This window comes from Petromyzon marinus, chromosome 10 (genome assembly GCF_048934315.1).
Source record: "Petromyzon marinus isolate PM22_M1 ecotype Great Lakes invasive population chromosome 10, UKy_Petmar_22M1.pri1.0, whole genome shotgun sequence".
Classification (NCBI taxonomy): Eukaryota; Metazoa; Chordata; class Hyperoartia; order Petromyzontiformes; family Petromyzontidae; genus Petromyzon; species Petromyzon marinus.
The window spans coordinates 11,095,114-11,120,356 of NC_133676.1; the positions used below are offsets into that span (position 1 = coordinate 11,095,114).

General features: G+C 46.6%; 1 protein-coding gene across 5 annotated transcripts in view; it reads right to left on the bottom strand.

The window, feature by feature from the left end:
- Positions 1–25,243, bottom strand: part of LOC116940917 (voltage-gated delayed rectifier potassium channel KCNH8-like) — a 122,594-nt gene that overhangs the window by 19,972 nt on the left and 77,379 nt on the right. For all 5 annotated transcript variants that reach the window (XM_032951297.2, XM_032951292.2, XM_032951293.2 and 2 more), the window contains 4 exons: positions 22,128–22,335; positions 8,013–8,210; positions 6,090–6,289; positions 2,994–3,243 (listed from right to left, as the gene is read on the bottom strand). In XM_032951297.2, the coding sequence (XP_032807188.2) occupies positions 2,994–3,243; positions 6,090–6,289; positions 8,013–8,210; positions 22,128–22,335 (856 nt within the window). The remainder of the gene's footprint in view (positions 1–2,993; positions 3,244–6,089; positions 6,290–8,012; positions 8,211–22,127; positions 22,336–25,243) is intronic.

A 25,243-nucleotide genomic window follows, 5' to 3' on the forward strand; every position in this document is an offset into this window, starting at 1 on the left:
TCGTAGCTCCCAGTGCATCAACCCTGCGGCACATGACGGCCCCGGAAGATGACGTTGCGCAATTTCCCCTGAAGTCACTTCACAGGGTTTCTTCACACATACTCGGCGCATACCTTTTACATGTCCCTCGAAGAGTGTTTATCACATCGGAACTGGAATAAGTCAAATTAAGCTAAAAAAAAGCGCTGAATGTGATGTTTTATTGTAGCGAAGACACTGGTGGCTGCCCTGATTTTAACCCAGGATCTCAATGGTGACCGTTTGGTGTTCTGACTCTTGAACCACTCAGCCACATGCCACTGTTATCTTGTTAATTGGACAAAGCAAAGTTAATTGGAAACTGCTTTTTTATTATGAGGTGGTATTAAAATAAGGTGCAGCCCTGTAATGACGTGCTTATTCCACTGCTGACAGAGGGCGCTCTAGAGAGCCCCTCTAGAAATCTCCTGACCCATTCTTCCGCATTTTATTATTTTAAATTTATTATTTGTATTTTATTTTCATAATTTTAATTTTATCGTTTTTTTATATTAACGTGACTTCACCGAAAGAACTAAGAATATTCTTCCGCACTGCGCCAGACATTTTGCAATTGGTGTGGGTACCCACATTTCCCCCCCCCCAACCCCGCCCCAACGCGCTACTTGCCATTTAACTGTGGTGCACACCATTTATATATTGCTGCGTGGACAGAGGTGGGCAGGATTGAAGAAACGTCCCCATTGTTTCAACTGCCACTCCAAGAGAACCGGCGGTACCTGGATCGCAAGTCCGGTGTGACAACCTTGACACCACGACAGCGACTTGGGAGTTTTAATTTTTTTTCCAAAAAGCTATCTTTAAAGTGCCCACCGATAACACTAAAATGTCATTGCATATTGTATAGCTATTATTATAGAAGCCATCACCATTTTGTTGCTATATTTTATGTGCCACCAAATTAAGATCGTGGAACATTAAAATGGAAAAAAACAAATCTGGAAGAATTTTTTTCCATCTGATTCCAGTAAAGGAACGTCAAAGAGCGAAATTGAATTACGTTTAACAAGATTACTGGTGCGTCTAAAGCTTTTACATTGATGTTATCATTTGGGCAAGCATCGTAGCGAACTCCATTTAGGTGCTTAAACTGCAATGAATTCAGACAAATGTAGTCCCTCGGGCGCCATCTCCCCAGCTGCACTAGCTGCTGCCTCCCTCTCTCTCAGCAGCTGATGGTTAGGGCCCTGTAACCGTGTAAGGAGTAAGGTTACAGCAGCGGTCATATGCAACAAATATATATTCTATAAGGTCCTGGGAATTACCTGTATTGTCCGGCTCATAAGATGCTCCGGAAAGTAATACGCACCCAAAAACTTTAGATTTACCATAAGCATAAATAAGCATAAATCGGGGGGGGGGGGGGGGGTGCGACATAATCTGCAGAATACGGTGTGTAAAAAGCTGTGCCACCAAAAGATTTTTGCAGGCCTGGTGCTAAATGCCAGATGCTGCCTCCTCGTAAGGTTTCCTTGGATCTGAGGCCTTGCCAAGCTGCCTCACAACTGCTGGCCCACCTCACCCCCTGTCCACCCCCATATCTCTGTGCTAAACTCTATCCCGTGATGGTGTCGCCTAAAAACATTAAATACTCCTCAGGAAGGCGAGGAGAAGTCACCTTAAGAATACTTGCCTGGTTTTGGCGCAAAAAAACCAATGTGGATTTGCGAGATTAAGAGGGGGGGGGGGTGTGCACAGTGACATAGCTATCAAGTGTGCAAGCGGTGCAATTGCATCGGGTCCTTATGGGCCAGATTCTGGGCTATATTGAAGGATTTGTATATCTGGTCTCCTTTCATTCCCTTGCACCAGGGTCAATGGCCACCACGCTTCGCCACTGGGGAAGCGTCATCGGATGGAATGGCGGAAGGTTGAGCCGCCGTGGGACCTACTCTTGGGCAGAGAAGTTAATAAGAAGCCACCTCTGTTAGTATCTTCCAGTAGAGGGCCCCCTTTCAACCACGGGCCACTGAGCTACGCACAGGGTGCACGCTTGCTCGTTTGGGCGAGGGGTTCACTTGGTCGCCAGCCCCCTATCTAGAAGGGGAGCGGTTGGGGAATTCTCCCAACTTAGATATAGATAGATGACCTGCATTTATAATCAGTTAAGAGCTAAGATTAAAACTATGATCAAATGGACCAATAATTCACTTGATCTCATCAGATCTCAGAAGATCAGCAGTGTTGAGCCTCAAGAGTGTTTGGATCAGCTACGGGGGGTAGGGGCTACGTGCTGGGTAGAAGAGGGCTCTGCTACAAATTACACTGTTGTCCTGTACTTATATGCTTCCACATCTATGCTCCCCTCCTCATGATCAGCAATCTGCACTGACCAGTGTAGTGAAGCATCGTCAAATAGCTCCTGACAACCCCGCACACGTGTGGGGCATTGCTCATCCAGCAGTGGATTGACAGTACAGCCGTACGTGTTACAACATCACTGATCCAAATCCAGCATTCCAGCAGTGGTGGCTCAATGCTCTGATCCACCAAACCAACCCGACCACCTCGTGACTTTCCCACCGTACAGTCGAGCAGCGTCAAGGGTCCGTGCCTCGCCAGATCGGCGCTGCTCAAGAAGCGGCCGGTTGTTTATCCACAGCAGAAGCTGAGTAGTGTCGTAGGCGTAACACACAATGAACGAGTCGAGACGCATGTTGATTACATACAGTGTGCTGAAGGTCACGTGCGAAGAGCACCATTATTAGTTCCGCCACTGGCCCTGTTTGGTCACCTCGGGCCAGATTCAGATGTCTCGCGAGCCCAGCATATCACGATTTGGCTCTGGCACGGCACGGCAAATAGCCAGTGGGGAAAAACCACCCGTGCTGTGAGTGCCCGCACAACGCTGGCACGTCCCGGATGCGGCGGTGGAAAAGCGGTATCCGAGCCACGGCCGCCGCGGCAGCAACTTCTCCCGAGGTCGCGCTCGCCCCGGTCGCGCCAAGCCTCACCCAGGATGGCGAGCACCGTGCCGTCCTTGAGCGCCTCCATGGAGCCCGAGAGAATGAAGTAGAAGGCCTGCAGCGCGTCGCCCTGCCGGATGAGGTACTCGCCCGGCGCGCAGAACGTCGTCTTCACGTTGAGCGAGAGCGAGCGCAGGCACCCGCGGCTCGCCGACTCGAACAGCGGCAGCTGCAGCATCTCCTTGTTGAGGTGCATAGTCACGTCGGCGCGCAGCTCGTCCGGGAAGTCCTTGAGGAGCTGCGGACGTCACACGTGACAGCTTGCTTCGGCTTGTTCCGAACGGCACATATTTATTTAAACTAATTAGTTTTTTTTTAAAGATATCTCTGTATTTGTTTCCAGGGTTTTATTCCAAGCGAGCTCCTGGCACCGTATCAAGGGATGAAGAACAATCTCTTCGGAACTCTCTCAGAGCAATGCTTAGCCCTGCGTGTTGGAGAATGCCCCATGGAAGGAGATATGACAGAACTAGAGAACCTTTCAAGTGACCTCTTTTATTTTTACCAAACTAGGTGTGGTAAAAAGCCCCATTTGCCTTGCTTTCAAGATGTTCATCACATGGCAGTCAAACCACTATTTTAAAACATCAGAGCTGGTATTTGGCAGAGTTAAGGAATTTTTTTAAATCTAAATTGATGGGGTTTTCTTTACACAGCCATTGGTGATCTATCTAAGGTCGCTGACTTGCTCCACTTGAAAACGTCAAATGACACTGGTACTTTTACCAATTCCCTGCGCTTGGACGAAAGCTGCAGTAACTGGAGAAAACCCATGCAATTGAGGGGGTAACATTCCAAGTTCAACAAATATGAGTCTCAAACCTATTTGCCATACCCCCATCTCCTGATCGCCTCACAGCCCAGTGGGATGCCAACACTTGCCACCAAAGGTTTGCATTCCACAGTACCCTGTTTGAATCTGTTGGACCAATGCACCAAGCACGGAACGAATTAAATTCACTGTTGCCCACTTGAGTCCTCAATGACTGTGCCGTCTGCCCCCCTGGTCTTTGTCGGTAGCACAAATATTACACCAATAAAAATAGATTGACCACCATAACCTATGCCTTTACCTTTAAACCATGCAATTACACGCGTGTAGCCTAAGAGCCCTTGCGCGACCATCAAGAGCTCTCTAGGCATGTGAGAGTAATAACAATATATTCTGCTGCCAGCGCTGTCACTGGGCTGCGCTAACAGATCGGAGCGGTTACACAATCTGCCCACACCCCAGTCTGTGAAGTGGCTTCAATAGCACACCTACCATAATGTCGTCTCAACCCCACCTCTAACCTGCAATATTCTAACCTCTTCCCCTACTCTAAAAATATCCTCAAATTATTTTTCAAATGTCCTAGATGTGCATTATTTTTTGCCCCTATCCATACGGTGTATATAGATGCAGTCATATTTAATCATCGCCAGTCATGATTCTATCCACTGCCAAATGAAGGCCTCCCCCCATCATTGTCGTCTCTTCTGGTCTTACAATGTCACAAATAATCTCTTTGGGGCCTTTCCTGGTAAAATAGCAGTAAAAACCAAGGCAGCGTGCCAGTGGTAGCGTGTTTGTCGTTTGTTGAAGATGTTTGTGGTTTGAATCTGGCACGCTGCCTTGGTTTTTACTGCTATTTTACCAGGCAAGGCCCACTGAGCTATATATCTCTTTCATCAGAAGCGACCTGGTCACAAATGATAGCTCAACGAAGTGGCTTATCACGTGGAAATGTATTGCACCCAAATACTCTAAAAGCATATTTCTAAATGTGGAGGGAATAACCGGAGCACGCGGAGAAAAATCCACACGACCACAGGGGGAGAAGAGAACACGCAAACTACAAATATACAGCAGCAAGCGTCAGGGTCGGGATCGAACCCACGACCTCCTGTATACCAGGCGAGGTAGTTAACATCTCACTACCGTGACAGATACAGACCGCCTGCTTCACAGTGAGCGTTAGGCATCCCCTGATGTCATTCAAAAAGAGCAGTCTATTGTTTACCAGCGTCATAGTCCAAATTTGCCAATTTTAACAAATTACCTGCAAATGACTCAATTGGGATTGCACAGAGCAACATCGTTGTTTACTGGCAGACTCTATCCATCTGCGAAACAGCCCCTTCGTGATCGCCCTGCGCTATGAGAATGGCCTCATACCAAACATTCTAAGTTATTATTCTTTAAACAAATCCCATAACTCCATCTCTGCGGTGGTGCTACTCTCAGGAATGTCACCTCCTTAGGCTGGCATTATTGCATATCCAGTCTCAGCCATCTGATATCGTCCCTTCCCAGTGATGCGTCCCATCGAAGCCCACTCATTTTTCCTGAAAGTCAATGCGACGCCTCTGTACCTTACGTACGTTCTCTAATCCACGTGTTCCTCTGGCTGCCTCAGTGTAATTTCAAGAGTGCATCTCTCCACACTTCTTTGACAACCATCAACCATAACACTCACTAGTTGGCTGATAAACATCTTAAAATAGAAAACCCAATACAGGACCCTCCTGAAACAGACCTACAATTTAGTGTGGCTCTCCTCTGTAATTACGTAAAGACCATGTTTCTGATCCATATGTCCCACCTCCGCACTTATTGAAAACTCTCGACTTTCACTTTTCTAAAACCCTAACGTGTATTTTTGTAGAGTCGTGTGCGTAAAACACACAAAACAACACGAGCAATTTCCCCCGCGTGCCTCAACGGGAGAGTGGGCGGCTCGCAATTGGGAAAGGCTGCGAGCTCAAAACCTGGTCGGCACTTAAATCGGCCAATCGTCCCAGCGGAGTCAATAAAATACGTCCTCGCTTTGTGGGGTGGAGGTCAGATCAAAAAAATCAGTACAAGAAATCTCTTACTTCGACTGGAGGAATCCGATGAGCTACGAAGCGCTTTTTTTCACAGATGTCCAGTACGGGCGGGTCAACGGTGGGTGTCCTCTAGCGACAATCGCCCCTCGCATTGGGAATAGGACACTGCCGACGTTGCCTCAGCGCTGTAAACCGCGGAGATTAAGCGCCCGCCTCAGCGACGCTCGTTTGAGCAGGAAATCACTTTTATCTATTTTTTGCTTTCACTGTCACCTCATTGGTGTCGATGCCGTTGTTGACGGACCACGTCGTCTGGAAATACTCGAGCATGCGCTGCTTGAGCTGGTGCGGCAGGCGGTGGATGCGAATGAACTCCTTGAGGTCCCTGGTGCGCGTGAGGTAGAGCGAGCGGCGCGAGTACATCCGCTGGATGATGGCCGTCACGTTGCCGAACACGACCGCGTGCATCAGCGCTGCGGGGTCACGGAGGTCGGGGGGCGATGTTAAGGGGACCGTCCCAGGCAGAGGGGGAGCAACTGCAATCGGTGAGGCACCTTGCTAACAAAAAAAATCCATTGGGGGACGAGGTCGGAGAAAAACTTTCCTCCTGATTTTTATTGCATGATGTTACATCTCGTCATCGTCAGCATCGTCAGCCATGGTCAATCTGCCGCCTCTCATGACCCTGCGATGCAGCTATTCCCTCGGCACTTGCACACCGATTTTATCACTCCATCTCCTCGGTGGACGTACTCTGGGATGACGTTTCATTCCTTGGCTGCCACCCCGTTATTATTCTTGACCACCGTCCATCAACCCTTCTCGCGACGTGTCCTGACCAAGCCCACGCAGATGTACACATCCATCCCTGCCTAAGTGCACGTCGAGTGGGAGGAGGTGGTAAGGTTTTGGGGTTTCAGACCCGCAACGATCAACTTAACCTTCCATCCCACGAAAGTAATTTTATTAGTGCAATGTTTATACTTGCTTCTTAACAAGCTGTCATGTTTGTGCAGTCCGTATAGATTTTGGCTTGAATTCGTGTTTGTGAGCTTGTTTGCCAAATAAATAGTATTTGAGCGTGTGAAAGTGTGTCTGTGTGTGCATGGGAAACAGTGCTGCGGTTATCACACTGCACCACAAATCCATGAAACTTAAAATTCCTGGTATAAAATAAAATGTGAAAATTGTGATTTATTTTATTTTATACCTACGTGACTTTACCGAAAGAACCAAAGAGTAGGGATTCCTGCAGTCACGAAAAGCTTCAAATCAAGATTAAAATTCCTGGCCTCAGCCAACACCAGTGGAGAGTGATATCTGATCGAATGCCGAGCCTCCCCTAGGTTGAGTCAATCCTAAATAAGGACCGAGCGCAGTGTGTAAGCATCAGCAATGGGGAGACTAAGGCGGGCAGGAGTGGTGCTGGCCACAGCGTCCCTTCATGCACCTTGCAGGCCTTAATTGCTAACAGCACGATTCGATAGTCTGTATGGCTATAGGGAAATCTACTTATGTTTGTGTGTGTGCGTGTGCATTAGTGTGTGCACCTAGCCTGTCACGAAGAGCTGTGGATCGAAACGCATCTGAGAGCGCAGCCACCGAGGATATGGAGTGATGAAATCAGCTCGTCTGAAAAATGAATCGTTACATAGCGTGATCGTGAGACATGGGGGCGGATTAGGTAGACACTGAATGTCCCATGACTGATGATGATGATGGTGGTTAAGTGGGGAGCGGTGGTGCAGTGGTTAGCGCTCAGCTGCTCTACGAACCCAGCGACAGAGTTCGATTTCCGCTCACGGCCAAAGTCGGTGACAAATATATGAACTGGGCCTCGGCCTCCCCGAGGTCGACTCAGCCTCAAATGAGTATCTAGTGCAGTGTGTAAACGTCACCACTAGGGAGACAAAGGTGGCTGGGCATGGTGCTGGTCACCCACCCCCTTGAGTGCCGTGCCGGCCTTCATAGATGCTTGCTAACAGCATTTCCCCCAAAAGTCTACTCATGCTATACAGGGCATCTTTATCTATGGGGAAGGTTAAAGGCAAAGGTGCAGCCCTACAATTACTTATTCACGTTACTTCTGATTATGATAAACTTTCAGTTAAAGAACAATGCATTATTCCAGTGGGGGGAGGGCGTTGGGTTGGGGGGGGCTGGGTGTGATAGAAGTCACGGAGAATGCACGCTCACCTCCGATGAGCATGGCACAGATGGAGAAGATCTTCTCGCCGTCCGTGTTGGCCGACACGTTTCCAAAACCCACGCTGGTGATGCTGCTGAGTGTGAAGTAGAGCGAGGTGATGTAGGCGCTGCGGATCGGAGGCATGCCCTGCGTTATGTTGGGGTAGTGTGGAGCTACCAGCCGCCTCTGCAGCTCCTGCAGCCATCCTGTAGACAACACACAGACGGCGCGGGCACTTGCATTGAACGTTCTGACTGTCCTCTTTTTTTATATGAGGCTCATGAATTTTTGGGGGGAAATGTTTGGGCAATTGTTTAGTGTGTACGGTGGCGTAGCCACGAATTAAAGTGTTGTGATGTCTGACTTCCAGCTGAGCACTCCTTGTCCAAATTGCGTTTTGTATGGGGGAGAAAGCTGGCATGCCCGGAGGAAACTCACACACAAGATGAAAAAAGCAAATCAAAAGGCTGTACAAATGGGTCCATAAACTCCACCTTGCTGTGCAGTCATCTCGTGGATTCATAGGGGATCTGTGATCTGCCAACCCTTGGCTGCAAAGCGTTGGATAAAATAAAAAGCGTTGGTGGTAGGTTTGCCACTGTCCTGGTTTTCCCAGGATCAACCTCTTTTTGAGGTAGCTGCCTTTGGAAATCTGTAAGTTTTCCCCGTACGTAAATGTTTTGTTTTTGTCAACAACACACCGCACTTACACGCAGTTCTCCCCGCTTCCGGTACTGTGATATAATTCTTCTATTATATGTTCCCGGTTTTGTACGTCAAGAGGTGGCAACATTGAGCGTGACACTTTTAGCCATATTCAACTTTAAATGAGGATTTTCACAGGAAGCTTCATCAATTTTCAACACAGCCAAAAATACCTCCCCTTAGGCATGGTTACGTGGAGGATGTATGTGTCGGCGTTATTCATTTATTTATTTAAAAAAAAAACCCTTTGTACAAAGAACATCCCATGCTTGGTAAGTGTCCCATTGTAAGTGGCGAAATTTGACAGGCGTGATTAAAGCGGCTTTACTGGACCGAACCTCAGGCCCATCGCCGCACAGAGAGCTCAACACTGAGGTCCCCAGCCTTGGGGGAGTCGCGAGAGAGGCCGCGGATTGATGACGAAACCCGGCACGGCGAGGGAGAGAGAGAGAGATCGTGCCACCACAGGTGATACCCGTGGAGGATTTTTTTTTAAATCAGCTCCTCACTCACGCCACCTGTCTCAGTGCTTCCTCACAACAAAGGGAACCGACCACAGGTGTGCCAAAGAAGACAACCACAAATGACGTTGTTAACTAATTAGTTAAATGTTATATACAATTTTTATTTGTTAGTTTTTTTTTATCCTCCAGGAAAGCTTCATTGAGTTTCAAGAACGTTTTTTTTTGTTTATATATATTAGGAGAATTCTGCATTGGGATGATGGGACGCTTCCTTAAAGGAGTTACTGTTTGCAAAGAGAAATCTGTGTATTGATATAATGAGCAATAGGCAAAGCCAGTGCAAAACCATGCATATGAGGAGATAAAAAAACGTCAACAGAATCAAATTAAATTATAAATCTTGTATGTGTACGTGTGCGTCTTTGTATGACAAACTTTAACAATCATTGGACGTGTGCACCTCTGATTAGCACAGTTGGCTACGTACGGTGCGAGAGAAGTTCAACATGCATACATACATACATAATGGCTTAATGTTGTCTTTAAACAGATAGAAATTGTTATTTACGAAAAAACATGCACCATGGTGAGTGGAGAAGAATGGAACTTGGGAAACGCTTAATTAACAAAAAATATTACAATAAACGCTGGTCCTACCAATCCATGCGTATGCCGTTAAAAGGGCTTATATACTGTAACACACGCTGCGTTCTTTAAACGTGTCCATGGCTACTTTCTGCCAGGCATTGCTCTCTATGTGACGTTCCCAACATACAACAGGGTTCATTTGATTAAATTATTTGTTTTATTTTTCACCATCACCCACTGACCGGCATGGTGAACTATGGTCAAATATCCCCCATGACCCTTCAGGTGCGGGGATGGCCTCACACAGCAGCAGATTAACAAACTCGACAATCTACGTGACACGTTGCATAAATCGATACATGATGTAAATTAGCCAACGTTTTGGGGAACAACAAGGGGCTGTGTAATGCCAATGCACGTGACATCCAGGTTTCACATATGCAGCTATAGAGCTTCAAAGAAAATTGACAATTCGGTAACACAACGTATAATGACGCAACAATTACACAAGCAACATGAATCGTTCTAACACCAGTGTCTTCCAACACCTGCACGGGAGATTGATCTTTAATGTGCACTGCTCAAAGAAAAAAAAAATGTATCTAATAATGATAACATCAAATTGTAAAGGTAAATATTGCATAGCAAACGGGAAACAAGAGAATCCCTTATGCGTGCGATTGGGTGGTCACCTGTCGAACGGGAGAGAGCCCACATTGGCAAAGGGCCTTGGGCAGAATATCACATTAGCGGTAATTAAAAACCGGCTCTGTGGCAGCTGACGGCCGCAGGCTGCAACCTGTAACCAAAACAATCGGTCGCATCTTTTTTTTTCCCCCTCCTCTCTCAAACATTAACGACGGTTGCCCGTTCGTTTTTTTTATTCTGCGCATTGTGTGTACTGTCAGCTTGCCCTATCAATCTTCGAAGCGTTTTATTCCATTTTATGGGTTTTCTTCTTTTGTTTTTTTCAACAGAGCAAACCTTTTGTTTCTGGTCTTTAAAAAAAAAAAGATGCACTCACTGTTTCATAACGGCCACCTTCTGGCATTGAGTATCTTTCATGTGCTTCCCGAGGACGAAATCCAATTTACATTTAAATTATAAAACCATTCTGTTCTTGAATAAACTATTGTTTTCTCAAAAGTTGCTCTTGGCTTTCTGAAATAACAACTGGCCCTATTTAACGATTCTTCACAAAGCAAACATGACTGTTAACATTCGGCACGTATGTCTGGTTGCTTGAAACAACGAGCAATTCACTGTTCACTCCCCTGCAATTATTGCGTGCTCTGGCCAATCTTATGTAACACTATAGCCCAGAGGTTCACCCATTTGCATTGCAACTTTCCACATTAAATAAATTGCACGAGACTTCGGCAAGTTCAGCGATACTTTACACATTCCCACGTAAGTTTATGTTTTATAATCAGTATTCGGAGGCAGCAGTGGTGAAGTGACCAACCCACACTGACCAGCATGGTGAAGTATGGTTCAATATTTAGCATGCCTGATAAGGTAACCCGTACGGGGAGGCTTTTATTCAGCAGTTGATTGAACAATGTCGGAAGTTAACTTATTACTTTAAATTTGCATTCAAATTTTGCAAATTAAAAGGAAAAAGATTGACATGTAAAGGTATCATTCTGCAGATGACATATTTGGTTTAACTGGAATCCAAACAGGTCTAGTTTTATATTCTTGGTTCTTTCGGTAAAGTCACGAAGAAGGGAAACAATAAAATAATTAAAATAAATATAAAACAATAAAATTCTCACGACGTTTATTGTGGTTTGCTGTGGTTTTCACACCTGATGATGATTGCTTGTGTTGCAGTCGAAACGTCGTGATAATTTTATTGTTTTATATATACAGTGAGAGAAAAAAGTATTTGATCCCCTGCTGATTTTGTACGTTTGCCTACTGGCAAATAAAAGATCAGTCTATCATTTTAATGGTAGGTTTATTTGAACAGTGAGAGACAGAATAACAACAACAAAATCCAGAAAAACGCATGTCAAAAATGTTAAAAATTGATTGGCATTTTAATGAGGGAAATAAGTATTTGACCCCTCTGCAAAACATGACGTAGTACTTGGTGGCAAAACCCTTGTTGGCAATCACAGAGGTCAGACGTTTCTTGTAGTTAGCCACCAGGTTTGCACACATCTCAGGAGGGATTTTGTCCCACTCCTATTTGCAGATCTTCTCCAAGTCATTAAGGTTTCGAGGCTGACGTTTGGCAACTCGAACCTTCAGCTCCCTCCACAGATTTCTATGGGATTAAGGTCTGGAGACTGGCTAGGCCACTCCAGAACCTTATTGTGCTTCTTCTTGAACCACTCCTTTGTTGCCTTGGCCGTGTGTTTTTGGTCATTGTCATGCTGGAATACCCATCCACGACCTATTTTCAATGCCCTGGCTGAGAGAAGGAGGTTCTCACCCAAGATTTGATGGTACATGGCCCCGTCCATCGTCCCTTTGATGCGGTGAAGTTGTCCTGTCCCCTTAGCAGAAAAAACACCCCCAAAGCATAATGTTTCCACCTCCATGTTTGACGGTGGGGATGGCAGCATTCCTCCTCCTCCAAACACGGCGAGTTGATTTGATGCCAAAGAGCTCCATTTTGGTCTCATCTGACCACAACACTTTCACCCAGTTGTCCTCTGAATCATTCAGATGTTCATTGGCAAACTTCAGACGGGCATGTATATGTGCTTTCTTGAGCAGGGGGACCTTGCGGGCGCTGCAGGATTTCAGTCCTTCACGGCGTAGTGTGTTACCAATTGTTTTCTTGGTGACTATGGTCCCAGCTGCCTTGAGATCATTGACAATATCCTCCCGTGTAGTTCTGGGCTGATTCCTCACCGTTCTGATGATCATTGCAACTCCACGAGGTGAGATCTTGCATGGAGCCCCAGGCCGAGGGAGATTAACAGTTCTTTTGTGTTTCTTCCATTTGCGAATAATCGCAACAACTGTTGTCACCTTCTCACCAAGCTGCTTGGCAATGGTCTTGTAGCCCATTCCAGCCTTGTGTAGGTCTACAATCTTGTCCCTGACATCCTTGGAGAGCTCTTTGGTCTTGGCCATGGTGGAGAGTTTGGAATCTGATTGATTGATTGCTTCTGTGGACAGGTGTCTTTTATACAGGTAACAAGCTGAGATTAGGAGATCTCCCTTTAAGAGTGTGCTCCTAATCTCAGCTCGTTACCTGTATAAAAGACACCTGGGAGCCAGAAAACGTTCTGATTGAGAGGGGGTCAAATACTTATTTCCCTCATTAAAATGCAAATCAATTTATAAAATTTTTGACATGCATTTTTCTGGATTTTGTTGTTGTTATTCTGTCTCTCACTGTTCAAATAAACCTACCATTAAAAATATAGACTGATCATTTATTTGTCAGTGGGCAAACGTACAAAATCAGCAGGGGATCAAATACTTTTTTCCCTCACTGTATTTTAATTATTTTATTGTTTCCCTTCTACGTGACTTTACCGAAAGAACCAAGAATATGAATCCCTGCAGTCACGAAAGCTTTAAATCAAAATGTAGTTCTAGTTTTAATTTAAAATACAATTTTAAGTAAATTCATCCATTGCAACAATGGGCTTTGCACTGCGTGAAATTGTGCTGCTTTTTCTATTAAAACTATACATCGTTCCGCCCAAATGTCATTTTCCGCAAACAATGTATGCCCATGCATCTCAAGCACGCTGCTCACGTGCTTGAGATGCGGTCGCATGTCGATGCTTTCGCACTCTGAACTGTATTGCATTTTTAAAACGGCACCAGCGGAGAGGATTTCATTCGCTTGACTGTCATGTGCCAAAAGGGTCAGTTGAAGTTAGATTATATGATTGATCAACCGCTGACCAAAGACTCGTTGCGTACAAATGAGTTAAAGCACGTTAATCATGATAAAAAAAACCTACGTCCTAAACACTCAAGCTAGAGAGCACTGCTCCGTCACACAGCTAAAACATTCGCATCTCCAATTTGCCGAATACGACAGGCACCGACGCTGCTCGTGTTTGAACGTCAATATAGAATTATTTATCAATAATAATCTTTCGAACGAAATGCGCGGAAACTGTTGATTTATTTATCTTCCGATGCGCGGGGTTCCGGAGAGTCGAGATTGGATGTGTCCACGTGCCACGTCGTGTACCAAAATCGCTCCTCCGCGCGGGTCACTGCTCAATTTAGACTTGACTCTCATTACCCGAAGTGGTGTGCCCGGTTTAATTATTGGGGAAACTGCAATGGGGGTGTCTTCTCCTCCTGTGACGGAGGGTCCTGAGCGCATGGAACCCCCGCACGAGAGGGGAGCGAAGAATTTACATCACGTCTCGTGGCACCCGCAATGATGATCAGCGTGGTCAAGGGGATGGCGAGGATGGTTGCTGCGGTGGTGGGGGAACGGTAGCGTAGCGGTGAGCGTGCTGTGCTATGAACCCCGGGCACCAGAGTTTGATTCCGGCTCATGGCCAACACCGTTGACGAATATCTAAACCAGTGCTGGGCCTCACCCTAGGTAAACTCAGTTTCAAATGGGTTCCTGGTGCGATGTGTAAACACCACCGAGAGGGAGACAAAAGCGTATCGGGCGTGGTGTTGGTCACGAATTCCCTCATGTGCGCTGCTCTCCTTCATAGGTGCTCGCTAACAGCACTTCCCCCAGCAGTCTGTTATGTCGGTGATTGTGATCGTGGTGGTGGTGATGATGATGGTGGCCGGTGGTGATAGTAAGGCCCAATTTAAAAGGCTTGACACATCGGAACTGCCCCCCCACCACCACCCCCCTTGGGAAGTATCGAAATCCACCTCTGCTGGTGGTAATAGTATTGTGTCTGTGATGGTGATACTTTTGATACTGATGATGACAATTCTGGTAGGTCATCCACATCACCATTATAACAATCAATATTAATAGCAGCATCGAGATAGATGAAACCTGAAGCAGCAGCATTGTCATCATCATCATGACATTGGTTCCCCAAGGGGCGTTGTTGTTTTTTGTGGAGTGACTTACACTTGGCCACTAGATGAGCATACAGTGATGTGAGTGTATGTTGTGTGTTTAGGCTCACAGTGCATCGTTGCTGGTGCAGGAGATGTTAATTGTGCATATGTGCCCTGGGCTAAGACGCTGTGTGCTAGTTTCTATGTGCGGTGTGTTCTCTGGCAGCATTGCAAGTGTCTCTGCTTTCCACCAACGCTACTGAACAGCATGCTGCTGTGCATGCACGTTCAATTCTGTCGAGATGAATGGGTCCGTGGAAAAATAGGCGCGTCACATTATGATATTGGAGAGCTATGAATAATCTCTGCTTGTAACAATTATCTGACTGTAACCCATATCTGTCCAAGCCTACAGACACGTGATATTGAGGTGATACAATGTAATGTTAAGACGGTTCAACCACAATGAGTCTGAGATCTCTGAATACAAGCTTTAGACATCTGATCCGTTATATTAAAAATACACAGCGTACTCGATTAACCTCCCAGAAATGTTCAAATGATGGGAGATCTCTCGTTGTCCTTTGCTGTTCACGTGGTGTTGAACATCCATTGGTCTCCATCTATCTGACTGTCCTTTCTCGACACAAATGTAAAGATCTGTAACTTTTTTGTTGCGAATTATTTATTCAGTTCAAATTTCCTTCACTCACTTTTATAGAGATATATAACTCCACAGTGAGGTTATTCCTCTGTTATACAGGACAAATGTGAGTCTATTGCAGTTCTAAAACATGAATTGAAGGCACGGCGGAAAACTAAACCGCCCTTATCTTGCAGCTACACACCTAGCCCTGGTGTCTCGTAATGACCCAAACGACCAGGGGCGGAGCCAGGATTTTCAGCCCGGGGTGACATTCAACAAATTTTAATTTCAGGAATGATTAGAGAGTCAGTCTGTTGAACTAGAGTTTAGACGATACGATTGCGGCACGGGCGCATCGACTGGAACTGCTCCATTATTTCGTCGTTGGTGACGCCTTTTGCGACGTCGTTTTCGACGAACAGGAGCATCGCGTCAGTAAAGTACTCAGCGCCCATGGTGGTATGCAATTGGGTCTTAAGGTGCTTCATCGCGCTAAAGATGCGCTCGGCTGTGGCGGTGGCCACCGGTAGGGTCAACACGAGGCGCACCAGGCGGTAGACCAGGTGAAAGCCGGAATCTCCGTGGCCGCTTGTCGCCAGGTTGATGGACAGCATTGGCAGCGTGTTCACATTCTTCAGCTCTTCATCTCGCCGGATTTTCTGTTCGAAGTGGAGCAGCTGCTGCTCGAGGAGAAGCATGCCGAGATCGGGAAAATCGCGCTTGTAAAAATCACAGGCCATCTCCAGGATCTTGACGTTGAATGACTCAAATCGATTGCGGGGCGATAAATGGACCGCCACCCGCAACATCTTCATCGACTCCGCGCTGAAACGCAGATCGAGCTCAACCAGCATCTTGTCGATCGAGGCGTTAAAGAGGTCGATGTGACACACGTGGTCGTTGGTGATGACGTAGGTGCAGCGCCGAGGACGTCCAGGGCGGGTGTAGTTCTCGTTCATGTCGACGACGGGTACCTCGTTGACGTCGCAGAAGGCGTTGACGTCCTTGAGCAGATCGTCATAGCCGTTCTCGCGCAGCTCCTTCAGCGACTCAATGGTGCAATCGACAAGCCGCATCTCATTGACAACGTCCTGGTCCTCTTTCTGCAGCGCCACGTGCAAATCGTTCGTGATCTTAAGCAAGCGCTCCATCAGGTGCAGGCAGAACGCGAACTTGAAAGAGAACATGTCATTGAGAAGGCGATGAGCTTCGGCCCGTTGCTCTGCCTTGGTGCCGTCCTCTTCCACGTTCTGGCTGACGACGGCAGTCGCGTTGAACATCTCAATCAGGCGGTGCAGCGAGCGTCAGAAAGACGACCACCTCGTGTTGCCCGCCGCCGACAACGCCGTCTCCTGATTCTGACCGCGGCCAGTGGAGACCGCCAGCTCGTCGACCAGGTCGTCAACGAGCTTCTTGTGCTCGGCGAGCAGTTGGTCGTTGCGCTTGCACGAGCTGTTGGCAGTGTGGATTATGTCCTGGACGAGGTCAAAGAACGCGGCAATGTCGGCGACGCCATTTGTGCAGGCAGCGACGAGAGCGAGCTGCAGATTATGCGCCCAGCAATGCGTGTAGTAGGCCATGTCGTTCATGGCCTTGATCAAGGTCTGTAAGCCAGCGATCTCACCGCTCATGCTCGACGCACCATCGTATCCTTGGCCGCGGCAGGTCTCAATAGGACGCTGGCGACTCGAGAGCAGGTTGACAATGGCGCTGCAGAGGGTGGGCGCACACGTGTCCGACACGTGCTGAATGTCGACGAGTCGCTCGCGCAGGATGCCCGTACTGACCTCGACAAAGCGGTTGACGACGACCAGCTGCTCCTTCTTGCTGACGTCACGCGACTCGTCCGCCATGATCCAATAGTACGCGTCGCCAATCTCGGTGTCGAGGCGCCGGCGCACCAGTTGAGCATGAGCATGGATCAGGTCCTTCTGAACGTCGGGGCTGGTCATAGTCGCATTCTGCGGCGCGTTCTCCCAGGTGATGGCCGCAAGCAGTGTGTCGCGCTTGCGTAACATGTTGAGAATCTCCAGAAAATTGCCCCGGTTAAGAGCGCCAGGCGACTCGTCCTCTCCCCGCATCGCAATGCCCTGGTTCATGCAGACGCGCATGACATCGACGGAGGCGTCCAGGCGCTTGCGGTTGCCGTCAATAGTTTTGGCATTCTGTCGGGCCAGCCCAGCGTTGCCCGTGATGACGTGCTGCCGTGCGTTGAGAAGGTCCCTGGCCTTCTTCACGGCGATGTTGTGTGCCGACTTGTGCCCACCCTGATGCTTGAGTAGGCTGCAATTCTTGCCACCGATCTTATTCCAGGTTGAGAAGCCGGGGGAGTAGATGAATGCCGACGCAACATTATCTGCGCTTGACGACGGCGGGAAGAGGTAGCAATAGAAGCAGTAAACAGACTCGCTGATGAACGAGTACTCGAGCCAGTCGAGCTGAACAAAACAAAGACGCCGTCGGGCGGCGGGCAGCGCCGCCAACGAACTTGGACGGGTATTTCAACGTCCCGGTCAGGCCAGGTTGTGGAGCCGGAGGCGGTACGAACCGTCCCGCTTGCAGATACGCGTAGCCCAATACTTCGGCGTCCGACTCCGCCATCGCCGCCATCGGTAGCCTCGTGGCGGGGTCGCGATCCGGAGCGCGAACAGGCCGTAGCTGCCGCTCTTGCTCATCGGACTGTGGCGAAATCCGTTCTTCATCCGGCGGCGGCGAAGGCGAACAATCACGCCTCCGCTGAAGGGCAGGCTCGTCTTGCACTTCAGGAGCAGGCTGAGGACGACGCGCTAAGAAATCGGCTATACCCCACGCCATCGGTTGGCGACACACTCTGACAATGCAGTTGCACGGAGTCCGCCAGACCGAGTGTCGTACACTTATACGCAGAATGTTTCAGATTTTCGATTTTTTTTTCGGGGGTGACAATTGTCTACCCTGTCACCCCCCTGGCTCCGCCCCTGGAAACGACTAATAGACATCTATCAAAAAGAGCTTCATAGCTCATCGGATTTCTCCAGGATAAATAAAGATTCTGATTCTGACTCTCAAACGTCATTGCTGGGAGAATTAAACAACTCCTTTCTAAAAGTGCAGGAGGGAAACATGAATGACTTCACGGAAGTGTTTGTGGCTAATTTGAACATAAAATAAATAAAGCAGCAAACTACCCGTGTTTGTTTTGTATTTTCCTTCAATTGAATACAAAATAATACGGGTGAAATGTATGCAACTGGTAGGTGCAAAACGCACGAGACAAACAATAACATAACGACGAGCCTGAATAAATTAATGTATAAATATGACAACCCTGCCTTGAAATTGCGCCCAACGAGACGGAGTTTCACACTCATGTCAAAGTCCGGGGGTAATTTTACGATGCGGCGCCGTCCATTGTCGTGCGGTGATTTCAAGCTCCGCGGCTCCAGGCTGCACCGCGGAACATTTGTAATGACTTCTCTGTGGCTCTGAACAGGGCCAAGACATGCCCCCCCCCGCCCTCCAACAGTGCTATCAGAATAAATTGCAGCTGCACAAAATGCGCTTTGCAAAAAAAAGTGGTGGGGGGGGGGGGCAGGGAGCCCGCGACATGTAATGAATGTTAACGTGCAACATTCAACAGCGGTGATGGCTTTCGTTGGTCCTCGCAGCTCGGAATCGTGGCTGAAATCTTTTTTTTATTATATATTGCTCGACTATTTCTCGACTTGAATAACGAAAGTAATAAAAAAAAACGCAAGTAATTTCTACGGCAAATTCAAGTGCAAATGCAATTATTAATAATCGGGGACAATTTCCGTTTTCAATTGGCGACGACAATTCCCATGAAGAACTCCGCGCACGATAGCGTGAGGAATCCGCGTTGCATGTGTCGTTGTATGAGCTTTCGGTGCACGGTGACCTGAAGTCAGTGACTGTTGCACTCTGCTTTCAAACTCGTGACGCCAATTGGCACAATCCGTTTTTTCTTTCTCGAACCACGGGCCACAAAAAAAATTAGAGTATCGCAATTCGTGAGCGCCAGTCTGCTCCGAGCCAATTTTCACAAAAGACCCTTGATGAATTGACCGAGGTTCGAGACGTAATCCAGGCAACAAAGCCACTGCTTGTTTGAATAACCATTAAACAGCAGTGGAACATCGAGTCACGTCAAGCTTCTGTTTTTGTAAACCACACCTAACAAATAAATTGTAAACTGTTGAATACAATAAAGGATGTTTTAATATGGAAAGCTATGAATTGACAATCGTACCCATCGCTGCTGTGCTGTAATTAATATATTACTCAGGCCTTTAAGCAAGAGCGTTCCGTGGAAGCTTTCTGTTAATGCCATTGTTTGGTTGATCAACGGCCCTCAGCGCTGACAGGCCAGCTCACATCGTGCGCATTTCAAAACAGTTATTAAAACGAGGGACCTTTTATGGTGTATTACTCTTTAGAATGCCCCGTTATCTACATTTCTCTCTGGCAGCCACCTGGCCGAGTGGATGTCACCCACTGAGAATATCTCAGCCGGCTAAAGGTAACAGGGATTGTTTTTTTAACGTATAACCATATGTGGATAAAGTAATAAATACTGACTGCACTAATAAACATTCATATATGATGTATATATACAAGAATACCTAATTAGACATTAAAGTGCATCATCATAATCACCAACCATGTTTGATCTGCTGCTGGATGAAAGCTTCCCCAAGCCGGCATCTTCCCCGATATATTTTCATTTAGCTATATACTTTGTTTGCTGTAGTTAGTTTGTATGATACGTATTATAGCTCTAACGACACATCAGCATATTAATTGATATCAATTTGTATGCTCACGATGTGCGCAATGGATCGTGTGTGTGTGTGTGTATAAGATTGGTATATGCTGTATGCTGTGGGTTCACATGAGACTATCTGCAAATACCACAATGGTAAAAAATGCAACTGATTCTCATATGGAATGTATGTACATGAAACTTTTTTCACACCGTACTTAGCCACCCACGCTAATTGGGGGGTACGGAATCACAAGGGGTGATTTGGTAAACCCTGGTTTTTAAATTGTACCTAATTGTGTTTTTTAATATACAGAATTATCTTTCAAGGTAATCATAATAATTATTATTTGCATTAGGTAATAATGGTGATCACCTTAAAATTGTTTATACACACACGACTGACACGAGCATACCTGCATGGACATTATCGTGACACTCATTAAGCAGATGGAAAAGTGAAGTTTCATGTTTATTGGATCACAGTGACACCATTTGTTACTTCTAGTGTAGAAAATGTTAATAGATGGCAAAGCCATTGGCATCTGTTGCTCAAGATCCCCTCTTCTGCTTTGTGGTGAAATGTGATCTCCCTCGCCTGGCATGCCAAAGGTCGTCAGTTCGATCCGAACGCTGACAATGCCTGTTTTATATTTGTAGTTCACGTGTTCTCTCTCCACGTGGTGACGTGGCTTTTTCTCCGGGTTCCTTCAATTGTTGCCCCCTACAATTAGAAACATGCGTTTAGATCATGTGGGTACTTTAAATTCCCAGATGTTATGATATACGCCACTTCGGTGAGCTCTCGTACATGGTCAGGTCACCTCTGAATGAAAGCTAATAGCTCAGTGAGCTTTCCCTGCTGAAATAAAGTAGTTTAACACGTAGGCTTTCTCACACCGGTTTGGGGAAGTAGTAACTAATTGGCACGTTTCGTTTACGTGACACTCCTTGCTAATTGGCTGTGTCGGGTGGTGGTGGGTTTAACAACACATTTATATTTATGCAATCTAACCCAAAAAAACCTTCATTCTGGAAAATGAGGTAGTTTCGTTTTAGTTTATACTGTGGACTGTATGTGTATTGATGGTAATACATTTTCAACTCCATTGAGCAACCATTAAATATAGAGGGATCTCCTTTAAACTCGCAGTAACTTATGTTCAACAGCAAATTAATAAAACCAGGAGGCGTGACCTTGAAAATAAAAAATATATAATTTTGAGTGACACCCTATTGGACATATATACACCCATACTTTTCCATCATTTTATTTTATAACTATGTTTTATATTATCTCATATGCTCATTCCGTACTATGAAGATAATATCCCCAACGAAAATAACAAACCGTACTTTTAGAGTTTGTAAAAACTCAAATAAACCAAAAACAAGAATTTAATATATTCACAATTCTTAATTTATCCAGGAATGACTCACTGAGTGTCAAAACTCTCTGAGGTGGCGATCTTACATTGTGTTGTTTGCGTCATCCCTTTAACATGTTTGTACCACTAATCTACAGCTGGCTCTCCTCGGTTTCCATTTTTTTTATTCTTTTCCCCCAGTTTTTATCTCGATCGTGCTAACGATTTTGCTATTGTCACGAGACACAGAATCTTTTCAGATATCTTGCAGAGCAGTGCAACGCTTCATGTTAGAGAATGGACCATGGCAGTGAACGCCACAGAGCTCCCTCTATAATCCCTTCAAGTTAAACTCTGGTCCACACAGTCGGGGGAAGGGAGCAGGGGGAGGGGCGGGTACCAGCACTTTCCCATCTGCCCTACCGCTGACAGTAATGTTTGTTGTGCCAAACTCATATTTTATTTATTCTCATTAACTAAGCTTCAAACATGTGCCAAACATCTCGCGTTACGCAGCCTCGGTACGTAACTTGTCCCTCCTATCCAGCCGACCCGGGTCAGAATGCCTCAAGTGTCACCGCTGAGCCTCCCAGAAATTCGGCAGTGTGTCGACGCGGCTTTACCGATCTGGTGCGTCACCAAGTCGGTGGACTTCATCTCCTCGAAGCCGATGATGTACCAGATGCAGGCCATCCAGTGCGCGAGCAGGGCGAACATGCACATGAGCATGGCGAGCACCACGGCGCTGTACTGCGAGTAGCGGTCCAGCTTCTGTAGCAGCCGCAGGAGGCGCAGCAGCCGCACCGTCTTCAGAAGGTGCACAAACGATGTCTGTGCAGCACACGTCAGGGGAAGACAGGGGGTGGTGACACACGTGGGAGGGCGAGCGACGCGTTGGAGTGGTGGCGGCGCAGTGCTTAGCGCACGAGGATCTTCGTACTCCTGACCCACGGCTAACGTTCAGTAGCGAGCAATATCTGAACCGGTCTTGCCCCCCCCCCACCCCCCCCCCTTTCACCAACCCGCACTGACCATCGTGGCGAACTATGGTCGAATAATCCCCATGGCCAAGACAGTGTGCGGAAACCTTTATACACAAATGTTCTTGCCAAAGGGCTGCACATCACTTTTTTACGAGTGAATAATTAGCATTCCAGTCATAGGAATGTGGAGTTTCAGTATCATGCTCATGTGTTCAGGAAACCACTATGACGTTTTACTCTAAAATAAATACTAATCGTATTCTTTTTACTACGGAAAGCCGAAAAATATTACTCCAGGATGCTTCTACCTGAGGCGTTATATAGGCGTGCAATGATGCATTGATGAGTCACATTAAATCCGATTCTTACGCTCATAATGCATGTGTAATGTAGCTCTCAGAGACACCGTCTTGTTCGGCTATATGTATATTTATTATGAATAAAGTCCACCGACTCACTGATAACTTAACGTGTAACCGCGAGTGACTATATACAGCTGGGTAACTTCCGTGACTCTACGCGACGCTCCCTGTGTAGTTGGCTAGCGACACAGGAGCGGACGCGTAGCAGTCACAGAGACAATATAACCCTAGCCTTCCAAGACCACAAGGTGCCCATTCCAAGATGATGAAGACGACCCGCTCCAACATGACGACAGCAAGGGCAGCTCCTTGGTTCCCCCACAACAGCAGCCCAGAGCCCTGTTCCACGCCGGCTTTTATCCCCCTCACGACCCGGCCACGCCCCTTTTCCCGAACCCTCTCTCACTGCACCTGGCCCTGTCTCTCTCTGTCTCAATAACTATTCACGACCGTTTAGGTCCCGTGCTTATCCTCACGCGACCCTGTCAGTGCCCGTCACGTTAATTAGTAACCACGGTCACGGGGACCCGTACTGTCCTTACACATGCATCAAATCAAGCGCATGAGAATCAATTATTTGCAATTTACACTGCCCACATGAGTGCCATCACCCCTAGCGGATGGAGTGCCTGTAAATGGGGTCATATTCCCATCTTCGTAAAATGGCCAAAACGCGCGGCCTTTGTGATTTGCCACAATTTTATTCCGGAAAATGTGTTTTCCTGCAACGTCATCCCCGGTGCGCTATGAGCATCGTAGCACAAGAGAAAGTATCCGTTCAGATCCCTCGCAGAGCAGCGCGGCCCTTCGGGTTAGAAAAAAACGCCCATGGAAGCAGATATCACAGGGCTACCTCTGAGATCCTTCAAGTGTTCGACACAGTTAAGCAGGCAGCACTTGCCTACTCATTTTGCCACGCGGAGTCCAGTTAATCAAATGACAGGTAAGCTCATCATTGTAACTCTCAGAGCTGGAATATTGCCAAGTTATTTGATTGTTTAATCCCTCACTTGAATTCCCCCATTTTATAAGCTCCTCCCTGTTCCTACTTAACGTCCCCCGTGTGAGAACCAAACTCGGTTTACATTCGTTCCAATCTAGATTTGAAGCTTTCGTGACTGCAGGAATACATACTCTTTGGTTCTTTCGGTAAAGTCACGTAGGTATAAAATAAAATAAATCACGACGTTTCGATTGCAACACAAGCAATCATCATCAGGTGGGAAAGCTGTGGTTTTGGGAAAGCTGTGGTTTTCCGACCTGATGATGATTGCTTGTGTTGCAATCGAAACGTCGTGAATTATTTTATTTTATACCTACGTGACTTTACCGAAAGAACCAAAGAGTGTACAGTACATTCGTTCCGTTTAGTGGCACCTAATCCCTGGAATAACTGTGCAAAAATGTTTGGGATCAAAACCTCACCACCCCTTGTCCTGCATGGAATCACTTTTTTGCACCTCGGATTTTCTTTCAAGCGTATGTGCAAATTGATCGTTCTGCTTTGCAAATTTTACGTTATAAAGATAGGTTTTTGAACGCGATGCGTTTTTTCGAGCCTTGTATTTTTTGTGTGCTCGTTGCACCATGGTGATAGATGGCAATTGCCATTCGGAACTTGCCCGAGTACAGTTGTATATTTTTTTGTTTGTTGTTTCGCTGTCACCATATTTATTTTGTGTCATCAGACCCCCACCGAAAATGAGTATTTATAGGCCGATGAGTTTTATATATGCCAAAATAAAACAGCTAACCCCAACACTTGAGTAAACAAACAAAACAACTTTACCGGTACATGTATCGAGTCTTTCCTCTCTTTACATTATAATTAAACGAAGTCTTGAATCCCTCCATTCCTGATAGTAATAATAATTTCCATTTGTATAGCGCTGACAATTCCCAAGATTCTGAGGTGCTTGCTGGTGACTTAGTATGTTTGACATCTGCTTCCGAAAGCACTTTGTGAACATTCGTGTTTTGATATCTATCTTGAAAACTCGTCACAGAGCTGCAGTTGACTGTCCGCTCGAAGGCAGCAGGCCCCCAGCCTAGCAGAGTCCCAGACGTCTGGCGCTGCTGTGATCTGTGGTGTTCGCTTTGCATCACTTTCGGGGGTTGGCGTATGACCGAAAACGCAGCACACGACGAGAATGTGAATATGCCGTTGATTTTCACACCTGATGATGACCGTTTGTGTTATGGTCGAAACGTCGTGAGAATTTTTATTGTTTTTTATATATATTTTATTATTTTACTGTTTCCCTTCAACGTGACTTTACCGAAAGAGCTAAGAATATGAATTACTGCAGTCACGAAAGCTTTAAATCGAGAATGTGAATCTTTCTTTAGCCTGCGTCGGAGGTGCGATTGTTGTCCAATTGAGCTGCTTTTCTG